This window comes from Lissotriton vulgaris, chromosome 6 (genome assembly GCF_964263255.1).
Source record: "Lissotriton vulgaris chromosome 6, aLisVul1.2, whole genome shotgun sequence".
Classification (NCBI taxonomy): domain Eukaryota; kingdom Metazoa; phylum Chordata; class Amphibia; order Caudata; family Salamandridae; genus Lissotriton; species Lissotriton vulgaris.
The window spans coordinates 8341326-8358272 of record NC_141694.1 but is presented as its reverse complement, the minus strand read 5'-3'; the positions used below and the strand labels follow the sequence as shown (position 1 = coordinate 8358272).

General features: G+C 47.4%; 1 protein-coding gene across 3 annotated transcripts in view; it reads right to left on the bottom strand.

Moving 5' to 3' along the window:
- The window catches only part of PPP2R5D (protein phosphatase 2 regulatory subunit B'delta), a 273958-nt gene that overhangs the window by 24349 nt on the left and 232662 nt on the right, over positions 1 to 16947 (bottom strand). For 2 of the 3 annotated variants that reach the window (XM_086925820.1, XM_086925822.1), the window contains one exon: positions 756 to 872. The exons of the other annotated variant lie outside the window; for it this stretch is intronic. In XM_086925820.1, the coding sequence (XP_086781946.1) occupies positions 756 to 872 (117 nt within the window). The remainder of the gene's footprint in view (positions 1 to 755; positions 873 to 16947) is intronic. 3 annotated transcript variants of the gene reach the window in all.

Below are 16947 nucleotides of genomic sequence, written 5' to 3'. Positions count from 1 at the left end.
GTGGCTGTTTTTGGGGAAGCGGTGTGGGTACACTAAGCTAGAGCACACGCCATTAAAACAATCGCAGCGATACCACCCATCACCGAAGAACAGAGGACACTTCATGCCAGCAGCTGCCTCATAATATCCATGAGGACACACTGCCTGTGCCAGGCACTACTCGTGAACAAAGAGCCCTGGCAAAACCATGCATACAACAGGAAGTTCACTTCACACGACCCGATGCCCTGCTACAGGCACAGCAGAGGTCACTTCGCACTACCGGACCCATGATGGCGTAACCGCCAAATGACGCTTCATGCGCCTGATACACCGGGACAGAAAAAGTGAAATGCATGCTGCCAGAGTGACAAGTCCGATATCAGTCATGACGCATCAGTGAGGCAGTAAACAGGTCCTGGTGAACTGAAAGAACACTGTTAGTAGATGCACGGTGACAGTATGTGCAGTAAGAAACCTTGAAGCACAGTGAGGAATGTGCCATGCGAGTCTTTGGAAGCCGCGACACAATACCAAGCTGTTACTTCAAGGTACGGCAAGAAGCCACAGTGAAAGAACAGAGTATGCGCTCCTTTCCATACCAAGTGAGCAAGGATAAAAAATAAAAATAAATACAAGGCACAGGCTTGCACTAAGAGGATGGAAGTGCGAGGATTCCCTGGGAAGCTGTACTGGGACTATGCAGCGAGAGGGCGACAGATGAAGTGCAATGGATGTGGCAAGCAGGAGGAGAGAGAGGGAGAGCCTTTGCTGACCTGCACAGCCTCGGTCTCCATCGTCTTCTTCAGTAATTGGATGTCCTCAGCAGTTGGAGTGTCTGTCTCCATGGCGTAGAAGAGAGTCAGCGGTGGGGGTGCATAATACTTGGGGTACTACAAGAGGCAAACCCAGAGAGGAAGGTTAGCTTGCAAGTCTCGCACAGTACGGGCGCAGAGGCAGCTGCACTTTGTATGCTTCGCTTGGATGCGATTTCATGGAATACCATTACTGAGAAACCATTTCATCTAAACTGTTTAATAAAAATCTGCAGAAGGAATGACATTTACAGTTTCACAGAAACCAATTCATAGTGCCTCCTTTTGTTCCAAATTGACTTTTGCATGCTTATTTTGTAAGGTATAAATGCAGTGGCTGCCGGTCTTACTTTCAGAAACACTTTGGGTGTTTTTCTTCAGGGGACGTTATTTTGGATTGATATCTTTTACAATGTCAAACAATTAATTCAGATGCTTTTAATCCCAACCCTTTACAATCCCTAAATACCACCCATCCCAGCCTCCTAAACACCCCTCGTCACCCATAAACTCGATGCATTCTGAAGACAAACCTCTGAGCACTCCTAAACTCCACCCATCCCAGCCTCCTAAACACCCCTCGTCACCCATAAACTCGATGCATTCTGAAGACAAACCTCTGAGCACTCCTAAACTCCACCCATCCCAGCCTCCTAAACACCCCTCGTCACCCATAAACTCTATGCATTCTGAAGACAAACCTCTGAGCACTCCTAAACTCCACCCATCCCAGCCTCCTAAACACCCCTCGTCACCCATAAACTCGATGCATTCTGAAGACAAACCTCTGAGCACTCCTAAACTCCACCCATTCCAGACACCTAAACACCCCTCGTCACCCATAAACTCGATGCATTCTGAAGACAAACCTCTGAGCACTCCTAAACTCCACCCATCCCAGCCTCCTAAACACCCCTCGTCACCCATAAACTCGATGCATTCTGAAGACAAACCTCTGAGCACTCCTAAACTCCACCCATCCCAGCCTCCTAAACACCCCTCGTCACCCATAAACTCGATGCATTCTGAAGACAAACCTCTGAGCACTCCTAAACTCCACCCATCCCAGCCTCCTAAACACCCCTCGTCACCCATAAACTCGATGCATTCTGAAGACAAACCTCTGAGCACTCCTAAACTCCACCCATCCCAGCCTCCTAAACACCCCTCGTCACCCATAAACTCGATGCATTCTGAAGACAAACCTCTGAGCACTCCTGAACTCCACCCATCCCAGCCTCCTAAACACCCCTCGTCACCCATAAACTCGATGCATTCTGAAGACAAACCTCTGAGCACTCCTGAACTCCACCCATCCCAGCCTCCTAAACACCCCTCGTCACCCATAAACTCGATGCATTCTGAAGACAAACCTCTGAGCACTCCTAAACTCCACCCATCCCAGCCTCCTAAACACCCCTCGTCACCCATAAACTCGATGCATTCTGAAGACAAACCTCTGAGCACTCCTAAACTCCACCCATCCCAGCCTCCTAAACACCCCTCGTCACCCATAAACTCGATGCATTCTGAAGACAAACCTCTGAGCACTCCTAAACTCCACCCATTCCAGACACCTAAACATCCCTTCTATGCCTGAGCTTCACCCATCCCGACCCTTAAAAACCCTCATCACATCTAAACATTACCCATCGCCAAACCCAAACAAGCATTTGCAATGCAATAGGTCTCGCATTAGGAAAGTTTGAGTTATTTGTCTTGTACATGACAAATTTGTTATTTATGTGTTATTTTTGAAAATTGTGAAATGAATACCTCTGTCATTTACAAAGCTAATACTTTTATTTTTTGACAATGACACATATAGCATTGTTAATGCAACATGTTTTGTATTTACGTGACTTAGAAGTATTGATTTTACAAATAATGTTTTTTATTTTTAAATAATTAATACTTAAATAAAAGTTAGGTGGAGTTGGAGGGTGGAGTTGGAGGGTGGAGTTTGAGGGTGGGGTTGGAGGGTGGGGTTGGAGTTGTAGGGGTTGAGTTGTAGGGGTTGAGTTGTAGGGGTGGAGTTGTAGGGGTGGAGTTGTAGGGGTGGAGTTGTAGGGGTGGAGTTGTAGGGGTGGAGTTGTAGGGGTGGAGTTGTAGGGGTGGAGTTGTAGGGTGGAGTTGTAGGGTGGAGTTGTAGGGTGGAGTTGTAGGGTGGAGTTGTAGGGTGGAGTTGTAGGGTGGAGTTGTAGGGTGGAGTTGGATTTTGAGGGTGGAGTTGGATTTTGAGGGTGGAGTTGGATTTTGAGGGTGGAGTTGGATTTTGAGGGTGGAGTTGGATTTTGAGGGTGGAGTTGGATTTTGAGGGTGGAGTTGGATTTTGAGGGTGGAGTTGGATTTTGAGGGTGGAGTTGGATTTTGAGGGTGGAGTTGGATTTTGAGGGTGGAGTTGGAGTCTGTAGTTGTAGTTTGCGGTTGGATTTGGAGGTTGGAGTTGGAGTTGTAGGGTGGATTTGGATGTTGGAGGGTGGAGTTGGATGGTGTTTTTGGAGGGTGGGATTGTAGTTGGAGGGTGGGATTGTAGTTGGAGGGTGGATTTGGAGTGTTGAGTTGGAGGGTGTCATTGGGTGGTGGAGTTAGAGGGTGTAGTCGGAGGGTGGATTTGGAGGGTGTAGTAGTACTTGGATGGTGGAGTTTGAGGGTAGAGTGGTGGGCGGGAAGAGTGGTGGGGCTAGGGTGGGGGCGCTATGGTGGTGGCGGATAGGGTGGTGGTGGCGGATAGGGTGGTGGTGGCGGATCGGGTGGCGGATAGGGTGGTGGCGGATAGGGTGGTGGCGGATAGGGTGGTAGAGTGTTGGTGGAGAGAGCGGTAGAGTGGTAGCGGTAGAAGGCTGTACTGTGTGTGAGAGAGTGTGTGTGTGTGTGAGAGAGAGTGTGTGTGTGTGAGAGAGAGAGAGAGAGAGAGAGAGTGTGTGTGAGAGAGTGTGTGTGTGAGAGAGAGAGAGTGTGTGAGAGAGTGTGAGAGTGTGTGTGAGAGAGTGTGTGTGAGAGAGTGTGTGTGAGTGTGTGTGAGAGAGTGTGTGTGAGTGTGTGTGAGAGTGTGTGTGAGAGTGTGTGAGAGAGTGTGTGTGAGAGTGTGTGAGAGAGAGTGTGAGAGAGAGTGTGAGAGAGAGTGTGAGAGAGAGTGTGAGAGAGAGTGTGAGAGAGTGTGTGAGAGAGTGTGTGAGAAAGTGTGTGAGAGAGAGTGTGTGAGAGAGTGTGTGTGAGAGTGTGTGTGTGAGTGTGTGTGAGAGAGTGTGTGTGTGTGAGTGTGTGAGAGAGTGTGTGTGTGTGTGTGAGAGAGTGAGAGAGAGTGAGAGTGTGAGAGAGAGTGAGAGAGAGAGTGTGAGAGAGTGTGTGTGAGAGAGATGCCATGCAAGAACAGAGAAGAAAAAATAAAACCTGAGAGGGGGAAGGGGACACAAAGTAAAAGGGGTGCAGAGTACTTTAAACTGGAGAATTCAAGGGCAGATGGGGAATGCTAGAAAGAAGAGTGGAAGAGAACCAGGTGAAAGAGAAGGGGAAGGAGAGACCGCAGAATGAGCAAGGGTAGAGAAGGGGAGGAGAAAAGGGGGGCGTGAAGGATAGAGAGGAGAAGAAAGTGAGAGAGGAGGGGGAGAAATGTTGGAGGATAATGATATGGGGAGTGAAAGCTGGATGGAGAAAGAAGGGGTGCTCGTGGAAGGAATGGCTTGAAAGAGTGGGTGTGCACGGCCCGGGGAGGAGTGAACGAGAGGGTGCGACGTGGTGTGCGAGGGAGGAGTGCAATCCGAGCACGAGGAACCGAGCTCCGCCTTCAATGGATTCTTCCAGATGTTTTTATCAATTGGAGACAAAGCGATGCCAAACGGTCAGGGCTGCAAAGAACAGGGATGCCTGCCAGAGCCAATGAGAGGGAGTGAGGCGGAAAGGGGCTGGCGCGAGGGCATGACAGGGGGGGGTGATAAATGGAAGAATGAATAGAGGAGGGAGGAATAGGAGAGTGAGAGAAAATGGAAAGGAGGACAGGGAATGCTTGAGAGCGAAATGGGAAACCAAAGGCGGCGCTAGGAGGAAGAGGGCAAGCTAGGGAGAAGAAATGGAGAGCTAGGCAGAGGAAGGACCGAGGAACGTGCAGGAAGGGCGGAAGCTGGACTGAGCACGGAAAACACATAGGGGCGAAAAGAGAGGGGGAGAGCAGGGCAAAAGTTTGCTCCGAGTGAAAAGAAGCAGAAGGAAGAAACAGTTGGAAGAGATTGAGGAAAAGGGCGAAAGAGAGAGCATGAAACAAAGAAAGACGGTGATTAAGAAGTGGAGAAACGGAGACCAAAGGAAAGGGAGATGAAGGATGAGGAGAAAAAGCGTAGAGACAAGCACGGCCGTGAAAGTGCGTAAAAATACGAGCAGGAGATGGTGATGGTGGCAGTGCAAAACTGCAAGTAACACGAGAACGTTATTGTAAACAAGCTTTTGGCATTGTTGTGGGGAGGCGGGCGGGAGCAACTTGCTTTGAAGGCTGATGGCGGGGGGCGGGGGAGCAGCTTGGGAGGCATTCCATTTGAAGTCTGGTGCGAGGCGGATGGGTTTGACGTGCATGCGACTCTCACACTACTGGATCACATGAACTGCACGTAATCCGTGCTTGGTCAAGAGTTTGTTTCGCCTACTATATACTCGCCTATTAATCCCTGCGGGATATAATAGCGAGACCTAAACACCCCTCAATAGTCCTAAACTTCACCCAAATGTAATCTAATTTTTATTTTCCCCTAAAATGATCTTTCCTTTAATTTTCGAAGTATTTGTATTTCTTTAAAAGTGGTTTTCCATGATTTGGTTTCCTCCAATGTGGTTTCTCAGTTTTCGCTTTCCATCAATTCACATACATCAAACTCCCACTATCCAGGTGCCGAGCTCAACTGCAGACACTCAACCTCGCACCAACTGCCTTGAGAGTTGGAAACTTGTAGGTCTGCAGATAGCAATCTGGAATGGGAGCGCACCAACCCCACACCCGCTTTCCAAACCACAAAAAGCTCCAACTCCTGGGTCACGGTGCTAAGTACCTCTAATTCTTCCATAGAATATTAACAGTAGACATTTTATCTGGTCTGTGGTGGACATTCGATCTAGTATCAGATGCTAACATTGGCCAAACGTGTGAACGCAGCTGAGCCGACTTTTCAGGACAGAGTAGATGGTAATGGCACTCACCTGTAACAATGTGTCTTGAACATGCAGGACTATTACAGGTGTCGGAGACGCAACTGGCACAGTTTGTACATTTCATAAGGAAATATGTTAAGCAGGATTGTAGGCCCAGCAACAGAGGAACTAGTGTGAACAAAAGAACTGTCTTTGCTAATCATTATTTATGTATTGAGTATGCTTCAAATGCGTTTGCATACCTGGGGATTACCTTAGGTAAGAAACGTAACTGGAAGCCTCACATTGACCTTTTAGCTCTGAAACATGCACAGTTGGCAGGAGCTCTTGTAAAAGAACATAAGCTCTCGTTCACTAAACCCAGAGCCTCGGTTCTTAAGATATATAATATCAAGGTTATTACCTCAATCTTATATGGAGCGGAATTATGGGGTTTTGAGAACATCTCCTTGGTACAAGCTCAAGATAAATTTGTCAGAGCTATCACGAGTCTTCCGCAATCTTCACCTTTATTGCCTCTTTTTATGGATTTGGGTTGTCTTCGTATTGAGGATTCAGCCCGAGACAGACCAATAGCGTTGTAGACGACTCTGGGTCACCCCGAGCTCTCCCAATATACCAAATCTCTTATGGATTTCAGGGGCGTTGGCTGTACGGGGAAGATCAAAGGGTACTAGATCTGCTATGGAGTCGTTAAGGATTCTGCGGTCATCCACCGATGTACCTATAGTTGTAGCTATGGCAACATTTCTGAGTTGGGCCTGGCTTATTGGCTGCAAAAAACGAAGAGAAACCCAAGTCTAGTTATAGTTATATAGATGTTATGTTATTTCAGTGTGGCACTGTTAATGGACCTACAGTAATGATGATCATTTGGTTTTATATTGCATCATTGCATTTTTATGGTTTTTATTGTGGTCTTTGGCTGTTGAGCCATTTTATATGATACACATTTTGCACTAATTACTGTTATCAGCTACACTGTTTTGATTGTTATATATGGCACTGTGTTTTTATTCCATATACTTTTTACCCGATATTGTATGTACTATCTTTTATGATTATTTTAATCGAAATAAAGCAACAATGAAATGAGTATGCTTCCTTACCTGGAATGAAGAGTACCATGACCTTTTTTCTCTTTCATACTAGGTGTAAATTCGGTGAATCATTTTTAAAGGGTTACGTGTTTTGTGTTAGGCTCTCTATTTGAAAATCTCCACTCCCTGAGCTGCGTGTGTGTGACCTTGGACTGGGATGCTTTCAAACAAGCTCATAAAACTCAAGAGCACAGTGGGGAAGAGGTGTAATCGACCCTCGACAACAGGATTACCTCTACATCCACCTACCCTTACCATGTGTTATAAATCCCTTAAGGATGAAAGAGGCAGGACCTGCTGGGCTGAAACCTTATTGGGATGACAAACGGATGCTGAATGACGCTCTACAATTCTTAATTGAGGGAGTAAATGTGTTTTGTTAATTTAATTATTTTTGAAACACTGAAGGGACGGAGGTCACAGAAGCACACTGAACAAAAGCAGTCTTGAGGGATTTCCTGAAGCTCTGATGATTGGGCATTTGCAGAAAACTAAGGGGCTGCATCCCATTCTTTAGCGGACACTATCCTAACGAACACCCCATGCGCATTCACTCTTGAAATGGAGAAAAATGAGCCTGGTAGTAGAACTAAAACAGCCCGAATGTAGCGGAGTCAAGCTAGCAGAAGGCATGATGATCAAGACAGCTCTGAACAGTAATTTTCTCTCTTTTAGTAACCAATACGGCTGTACCCAGAATGGAGGCGTGCACAGAAGTCTGTAAGCGGAAGAAAGTCAACAGGCCTGGGAGCAGCTGCATCCTGCACACCAGTCTTCTGGGATTACAACCTTGCTGTTTGATGACGTTTGCGGGGTGCCTTGCACACAGTCCTAGAAGGCTTTAATGGAGCCACAAGAGCACCAGCGAGAGAGCCACGGGTGCTCCAGAGTGTTCACAGTAGCGTGCGCCCCCTGGCCAAATACTTCTAGAATGCTTCAAACCAGCACGGACCTGTTTCCAAACACTCCAAAAAGGGACAGTCTTGACGTGTGAAACACACAGATGAGGATGTGGGATGTTGGGCTAGCAACCCTTAGTTCAAGACATGCACAGATATCAATCAATATTTGTTAAGCGCGACTACTCACCCATGAGGGTCTCAAGGGCTGGCTGTTGGGCTAACAACCCAAGATTCTAGACATGCACAGAGAGAAAGGTGTGGGCTGTTGGGATTCATCGTAGAGGACATTGTGTCCGCACATTGTTCCAGATGGGAGGTAGAAAAGAGGGAGGGCCCAAAAACCGCCTGAATTCCGCTCCGGATCTGTTGCAAGCAAGGAAAAGAAGGAACTGACATCAGCACCTCGGGGGAGGAGTTATATGCACTCTGCTGACGTCACATTCGGGGGCTAAGTCGCTGCATAGTCGCTAGACGCCCTCTGCCGGCGCATAGAAGCACTGTGGGGAAAAACGTTTCTGGATCTAGTCAGGCGCCTGGGGACATTCTAAAGTAAGGCGTCTGCGGCTAGAAGTCTCTACCAGATGAAATGTTTTGCATTGTTTCTCCGTGTAAGCCTTGCTGCTCCGTGCCACTGCTACCCAGTGTTGAGCTTAGGGTTTCACGGACCAAAAGGGTGGGTACGCAGATTATAAGGTCGTACAACCACACCATATAATAACACCCCTGCAATCTGTTCATGGTGGAGAAAAACAAACCTCAAGGAGTTAACTGGTAGCTGATAAACGGCCACTACAAGATGGAGGGCAGCCACCTCCTCCAAGGCGTTCTACTCCGGGAGGAGTGGATGGGTGCTTGGATTGAAAGGACGAGTGCCTCACGATCTCCATCTTCAAACCACATCGAAGGTTCTTACAGTTGATAAAGACACAGCAAGTCCTTGAGTTCAGGATGCTGTGGTTCGGTTTCATCAGTGCCATTGTGGTTTACAAAGGCTGTAAAACCGGTCTCAGGGCATTCGTCGCATCGTTTATTTGGACAATACCCTGTTGATGGACGAATCCCGCTCTAGACAAATGCAGCACCGCTCAACAAAACTCTCTCTCCATAAGGGCTTGGGTTTGGTCAACTGAGAAATCCCTTCTGGTTCCTCAAAAGATATTGTCCTATAGTTCCTATAAACCTTTATAGGATCTGCACGTTTAGACAACCTAGACTGTGGGATTGGTGTCCAGATTAATTCCGGACACCCCCACCGGGTATGTTCGCCTGTATTCCAGCTCGCTCACAGTGCCACTATAAACTCCTCTTACAAAGGAGAGAATAGTTCTTGGCAACTATTGAGCATGACAACCCTGTCCCGTCAGGGATCGTGGACACAGAGCGATACTTTTTGCTCAGTCACTCGTGCTCACTTAGTCTCATTGAGATACACAGAATATACAGTAGGTCGTTTTCAATAAGCATTTACTGAACCAGCGTCATTCTAGTGTAAAACAGGTGTGCTGAAACAACCATAAGACACAAACAGATATAAATGATTATAAGCACAGACAGAGTAAAAGGATGATCGATCCCTACCATAATGGTAAAACAATGAATACAGGTAAGTATATAAAATACATGACGGTAATAATGCGTTCTCCTACGATGCAACCGAACTAAACGTACCCAAGTGTACCTAGCATGTAAGTACGTGTGGATCCAAGAATCGCTCTAGGATAAGTCAACCTCATTACCTGAAGTAAGAGACTGTGGGACCCCGTCTTGGTCTTGAGATGGACACCCCGCGAGGGATGTCAGACCACTGCGAGCTGGAGTGTCTGCGTGCAGGAACCTCAGCGTCTTGCATCAGTGTGTATGGAAGTCTTTCTTCTCCTCTCCTCAGCAAATATATGGGGTTTATATACCCAAAGTGTTACCCTCAAGGGATCTACCTTGCTGTGTCATGTCGGACTAGGATGACTGAATGAAAAACCCTTATGCATAGTTATTATGCCGGCCATGGTAGTCCTGCTGAGATACCAAGAATCCTCATGCATAATGAATGAGGCTAGTTTTTCGGAGAAAACCCCACGTCCTTTAAGAAGCGTAACTTGGTAAAAGGTCAGTACCAAGAACCGTTATGTAGTGAAATGGCAGGAGAAATATAGGTGAAAGGTTTGGTTACTACCTGAGCCTTTATTGGGATTGCAGACTTGGTTAAGTATACTCTGTCTTCCGGCAAGAAAAGTAGCGAAGATATTTTAGGAACTGAGAAGAACATTAGCTAAATCCACAAAGTCTTTAAGGCCGATTACTCATATAGTGGGTCTCTTGCAATTTTCCATTCAACCGATCTTTCCACGGCCGATCCATAACAGGGCCCGAAAGAATTTGAAGATGTCTCATCTGAGGAAAGATGCCAAAAACACAGTTGATGGACAGAATGCAGAACAATGTCATACATTCACCCCAGTACAGAGATCTGGGCCTAAATCCATCCATGCACTCCACACCACCCCAGTTCAGACATGGCCATATGCAAATCAGCCTTGACCCTGTGCCTCGTGGGAACAGTCCGGCCCGAACTGCCAAGCCATGTCTTTCCTGGACCGGAATCAAGCATCCTAGGACCGGTTTCTGGCTATCAGCTGTCTTTAGCCAGGATAGCTTGACTCCAGTGGTGTGGAGAGCATGGGACTCACGTCTGAGCAAAGGCCTTTGCTATATGAGGACAGATCTCATCCTGGAGGGAGGAACTTCGCTGGAGGCTGCCTCACATGGAGGCCTGGACGGGCTGGACTATCTTTATGTTCCAGCCAGACTGTAGGATGGGAAGTCTGGTGTGAAACACACTCTACCGGTGGAAGACGGTCAGAGAGAGTACTGAATCTCCACACGAACTGCCTAGAGCTCCTGGCAGCCTCGTTAACAGTCGAGTGCAGGACAAAAAAGGCAGATGCGGTGTCACCCTCAAGATCGACAAAATCATTGCTGTGAGTGCTGTGAGATACAGCAACCATCTAAGGGGGGAAAAAGCCCAGATCACTAACAGATAATAGCAAAGAACCTTTGGCACTTTCACCGTGCACACTACCCGTCAGTAAAAACAGAATAACATTCTGGAAGAAGCAACAAAGTAGCAGATTGGCATTCCAGGCAGCTGCAAGACTAGAGTCTGTGGACGCTGGAACCGAAAGTCTTTCAGTGGCTGAACAAAGATAGAATCCCCTTCTTACTCTCGGTCTCTGGTCAGCCATAAAACTGACATTTTCTATCTCTTAGGTTCGGAACAGCCTGACATCCTGTTCCTGTCCGAGACCTGGCTCACAGATGATTCTTCCCCTGATATCCTGGCGGCCATCCCCCCAGGATACTACATACTGCAAGCCAATCGCCCCTCTGGCAGAGCGGGCGGCGGGGTTGCAGCCATCATTAGTCACTCAATCAGGTTTTCCCCTGTGTCTGTCCCCAGCATCCCTATGACCGATTGTCTTGCTCTCAGGCTGGAGCAACCTGGGTCCTCTCTTGTATGTGTCCTAGTTTACCGTCCCCCCCAACCCATGCCAAATTTTTCAGCTCAGTTTGGGGAGCTCATCTCCCAGTTAACTATTAACAACACCAATGTTTTAGTCCTCGGTGACTTTAATTATTGGCCATCGGACCCTCACGAAACCCCTGATTCCGTCGCCTTCACTGACCTTATGTTGGGTCTCAATTGCACCCAACATATACACACACCCACGCACATTAAAGGCCATATTTTGGACCAGGTATGGACTTCCTCCTTAGATATCTCCACTCCCCTTGTCCTCCCCTGCCCCTGGTCAGATCATCTACTCATCACCTTTTCCCTTGCTAAGCCTCCCCCGACCAATGTCACCCGAGACTCTAATTTTCTGGCACGTAATTGGAACAAGGCCGACCTCAATAAATTCACCTCCCTCCTGTGTTCATCAGCCCCCTCTATCACGGGACCCATCACTTCCATTGACTCCCAGTCTGACCACCTTACCCAATGGCTTGTCTCTGCCGCTGACTCAGTGGCACCCCTAAAACCTGTTAAGACGCGGCGCAGTCACGACGCCCACAGGTGGTTCACCGATGAACTTAAGGCACTGAAACTCAGTCTCCGTCAGGCCGAAAGACGCTGGCGTCGAGGATATACCCCCGAGACAAAGGCTGTCTTCTCTTCTCAGCTGAGGGAATACAAATCTGCAATAGCCCGAGCTAAATCTAGCTACTTCAACAAGATTTTGAATTCCACCAATAGGTCCAAGGATATTTTCTCTATTGTCGAGGAACTATCCAACCCGGCTAGAGTCACCATTGCCCCGCTTCCCTCCCAGCCTCTGTGTGATTCCCTGAATCAGTTCTTTGTGGACAAAATTGTTAAAATTAAAACCAGCATCTCTGCTCACGTCTCACCTGCCTCTTCCCCCGCCAGCACTCCCTCTCACCCCATCACCCACACCCTATCCCAGCTTCCCCTCATCTCAAAAGAGAACTTCCTCCCCCTCCTGCTCAAAGTCTCTTCTGGCTCCCCCAGCGATTGTTGCCCCCCCTCTGCCCTGCGAGAAGCTTTTACTTCCTGTCCGGACCCCCCTTTAGCTCTTTTAAACAACTCTTTAACTATGGGGGTGGTTCCGGCCTCCTTCAAACGGGCAGAGGTGGTCGCCATTTTGAAAAAACCTATGGCTGATCCGTCCACCATGAGCAACTATCGCCCTATTTCCCTCCTCCCTTTCCTCAGCAAAGTCCTGGAGTCCCACGTTACTCAAACCCTCACTTCTTTTATAGAGGACTCTGGTGTTTTGGACCCCCAGCAGGCTGGGTTTAGGCCTGCGCATTCCACAGAAGCAGTCATCCTCTCTGTGATGGACGAACTACGCAGGGGCGCCGACTCTAACACCTATCAGGCCCTGGTTCTCTTGGACCTGTCGGCCGCTTTTGACACGGTCGACCATGACATTTTGGTCGACCGTGTCAGAGAGGCTGGCATCCAGGGCACAGCTCTGGACTGGGTGCGCTCTTTCCTGACCCATCGCCATCAAGCTGTCAGGCTGTCCCAGTTCTCTGCCTCCCAAGTCGAGTTGTCTTGTGGTGTCCCGCAAGGCTCCTCTTTATCCCCTCTCCTTTTTAATTTATACCTGGCCCCGCTTATCCGCTCCCTCCGCCGATTCAATGTCTCCGCGTTTAATTACGCGGATGACATCCAACTGGTTTTCACCATTGACTCCAGCGATCAATCTATCTTCACTTTTCAAAACACCCTTTGCTCTATCAGTGATTGGATGGGCACAAACCACCTGAAACTCAACCCCGACAAGACTGAGCTGGTTCTTGTCGGGGGGCCCTCCAATCCCTGGCACTCTTCTTTCTGGCCTGCCAGTCTTGGCAGCCCCCCCCTGTCCCGTCAACTCTGCAAAAAGTCTGGGAGTTGTCATAAGTAACGACCTATCTATGACACCCCAGATCAGCGCTGTAGTTTGCTCTAGCCATTTCCAGCTCAGGAAAATACGTAAAATCTCCCGCCTACTTACCATCGATGCCCTTACTTTGGCCCTGCTTGCGCTAGTCATGTCTAGGCTTGACTACGCAAACGCGCTATATGTAGGCATTCCTGCATACCAACTCAGGAGACTCCAGCTGATCCAAAATCAAGCTGCTCGCTTGATCTACCATCAACCTAGAGATCAGCATGTCCAACCTCTCCTAAAAAGTCTCCACTGGCTCCCGGTCTCTGCCCGCTGTAAATTTAAGCTCGGTTGCATCATTTTCAAATCTCTCACTGGTCTTGGCCCCTCCTTCATTTCTTCCTTGCTTCATCCTTATGTTCCCTCCCGCACCCTTCGGTCTTCCCAATTGGCTTTACTTTCTGTCCCCAGATTCAAGCGGAAGAAACACGGTGGTCTTAGGTTTTCTTTCTTAGCCCCGTCTTTTTGGAATTCCTTACCTCTTTCTCTTAGGTTGCTCTCCCCCTACTCCACGTTCAGATCCTTCCTCAAAACGCATCTGTTTACGGTAGCCTACCACTAGTCTCATCCTCTGTTATGTTATTTTCTGTCTCTCCTCCCGACTCCCTCTGTACAGCGCCAAGAAACCTAATGGTGTTAGCGCGCTTAACAAATTGATTTAACATAACATAACATAACATAACTTCTTAATGTAAACTAAAAGATATAGGTCCACTTGTGGATGTTGGGTCAGTTGATGTATGCAACAACTCCTGGATCCTGTGGGGTCCCAAATGTTTCATGTCCTGAACTGCCTTTCGGAACTGGCCACCCAAGGTTTAGCTCACAGGTCAGTAAATACAATTTCTCTCCCCCATTTCAGGAGGCCACCTTCCCATAGATGGTTTTCAAGTGGGAGAGCATCCCGGGCGAGAAACCTGCTGAGGGGCATAGGAGTCTCATTGCCACTTGAACCCAGGTATTCCAAACTATGGGCCGTGGGCAGTCTTGAATCTTTCCTTATTATGAGCGGAAAACGAATACCTGCATAGACGAGAGATATCCGGTACGCTGGCCCTGCTGGTACGTCTGGTCTTGTGCAGGATAGTTTGCTCGAGGTATATTTCCACCTCGTTTTCAGGGATTCTCCGAAACGTAGGATTGAATGTCTCCAGGCTTACGAAAGCATGACTGAGGAGGTAAGACCTCAAGGGGAGCAAAAACTACGATTTTCACTTAAGAAACTATTTAATAAAGCGGTTTCTTCTCCCACCATTGCTCAGGGTTATGCAGGAAGAAGGTATATATATACCAACGGCCCGTTTTACAAAGGCAATCTGAGACAAAAGTCTAACTTGATGACTTTTGGTATTCACAGAGGTCATTTACGAGTCGTATCTTTACGTCCGCGCCCGAGCCGTAATATCCGGCTCGGGTGGAATCTCTGCACCTGGGCCAGAATCTACAGCTCGGGCCGGATGAGGTGTAATCGATGGTCCGGAATAAAAGTTTTACAAAAAGGAGCATTAGGAACGCAAGATAAATGGTAGAGGTCATAAAAATAAGTTTGGGCAGGGAAAAGGGTGTGGCCAGACACTACATCACATCCCAGAAAAGTTTGCTCCTTTACATCATGGTACATGCAGTCCACAATTTACGCTCCCCTCACTGTTGACTGTAGCGTTACTCCAAACCTGGTTGTAACACCACTGTCAACACTGAGGGGAGCGTAAATTGTGGACTACATTTACCATGATGTAAAGGAGCAAACTGTTCTGGGATGTGATGTAGTGTCCGGCAACACCCTTTTCCTGCCCAAACTGATTTTCATGACCTCTACCATTTAGCTCACGTTCCTAATGCACCTTTTTGTAAAAATTGCATCGAGGGCCATTGATTAAACTTCATCCGGCCGGAGATTCTGGCACGGCTGCAATTGTAAAGATACACCTCGTAAATGACTCTGTTAAAACCAAAAGTGCTAAAGTTAGACGTTTGTCTCAGATTGCCATTGTTAATCGGGCACCAAGATTTTCAAGGCCCACTTGACCAGGGAAGCAATGGCTTCCTATGCATTTAATACAGGGGCAAGATTAGACGACATACTGATAGCAGCAGACTGGTCCTCTAATTCCACCTAGACATTTGTATTTCAAACCTTTGATCGAGATTGCCTTTCTTTTGGTAAGTAAGCTCAGAATGTGCATAATTCTCATTTCTGTTCTCAACAGAATGAAAAAAATTACTAGCTATCATGAACGAAATTTTCAATTCTATTAAGGACATAGAGGCAAGGAATTATTCCTTCCGTGCTATAACCGAGTAATCTACTCACCCAGTCATAGGGTCTAATGGCAATTTAATTTGGAGCAAACAATTCAGTTACGTGCAGGAGTAAGTAATAATGTCTCAGCCTTTTACTGTTTACTGGGATTGTCGCACGGTTTTGTTGACCCGTCATGGAATTAACTGGTTGAAGGTCGGGTTTTGATGTCTGTCTTTAGTGGCTCAAACTGGAAATGAACACAAAACATAGTAAAGATCTGGCGTTTAACCATACGGCTGCGGCCACAGGAAGAGGGGATGTCACTGGAGGGGTACTTCAGGGGCTCGACAGGGCTGTCATGGTGGAATTGTTTTTTCTTCTTTTCACATTACTTTAAATGTAGTTTTCATTGTGGTATTGGTCGGTAATGCTGCTGCACAATAAAACAAATTGAAGACGTATGGTAGCCCTTGCCTCTGTGTCCTTAACACAATTTAAACTTTCCTTCATGACAGCTAGGAATTCTTTTATTTGTCTACTGTCCAAAGAGATGTCTAGAAGAGATTATTATTCTCAGGAGCCAGGCCCAACGTCCAGAGACCCTGGGTTGTGGTGCAGAAACAACTGCTGCATAAGTCCAAGAGGAGCATAAATGTCTGAAGAAAGGTCCACCAACTAGAATCTTACTGAGAACCTACAGGATAAGCGGGAAGAGGTGGTAAAGCTAAACAGAAGTCATGGGCCATTCCATTTATAAAGCAGTGAAAAGGCATTCCTTCACGATACACATACAACATTTTCTGTTCCTTTTTTGTCACAACAGATCCGAGTTTGGTCTATGCAGCAGAGGTTGATTGAGCTGCCTATCAAAGAAGTCTGATAATGTTTAGCTGTGCAGTATCATCCCCCTCGAATCTGATGGTCTGTGTTCAGCCAGAGGCTGGGCCCAGGAGCCACCTTTTATAGTTGCTGAACTTCTGCGGAGAGGACTAGGGGATTTCTCCCTTCCTTGCTTGCTCATTTGTAACAAGGAGGTCACATTGTCTGTCCCAAATAGAACACAACTACTTTCTTCTGAGAAGGGTACAGTCCTCTCACGGCGGCCATAAGTTTCAAGATGATTATGTACAGCTCTGTTACCTCCCATGACCAGTGGCCTTTTGTAGACAGATCCAGATTCAAGCACCTACGCCAATGAAATATCCAGTGCTGGAAGAAGCTGCGACAGGAGAATTTGGAAGAAGAGTTGGAACTGTAGAGAGAGGGTTATGTGAAGGGAGAACTGTGCACAGGGTTGGAATAGAAAAGAGAACT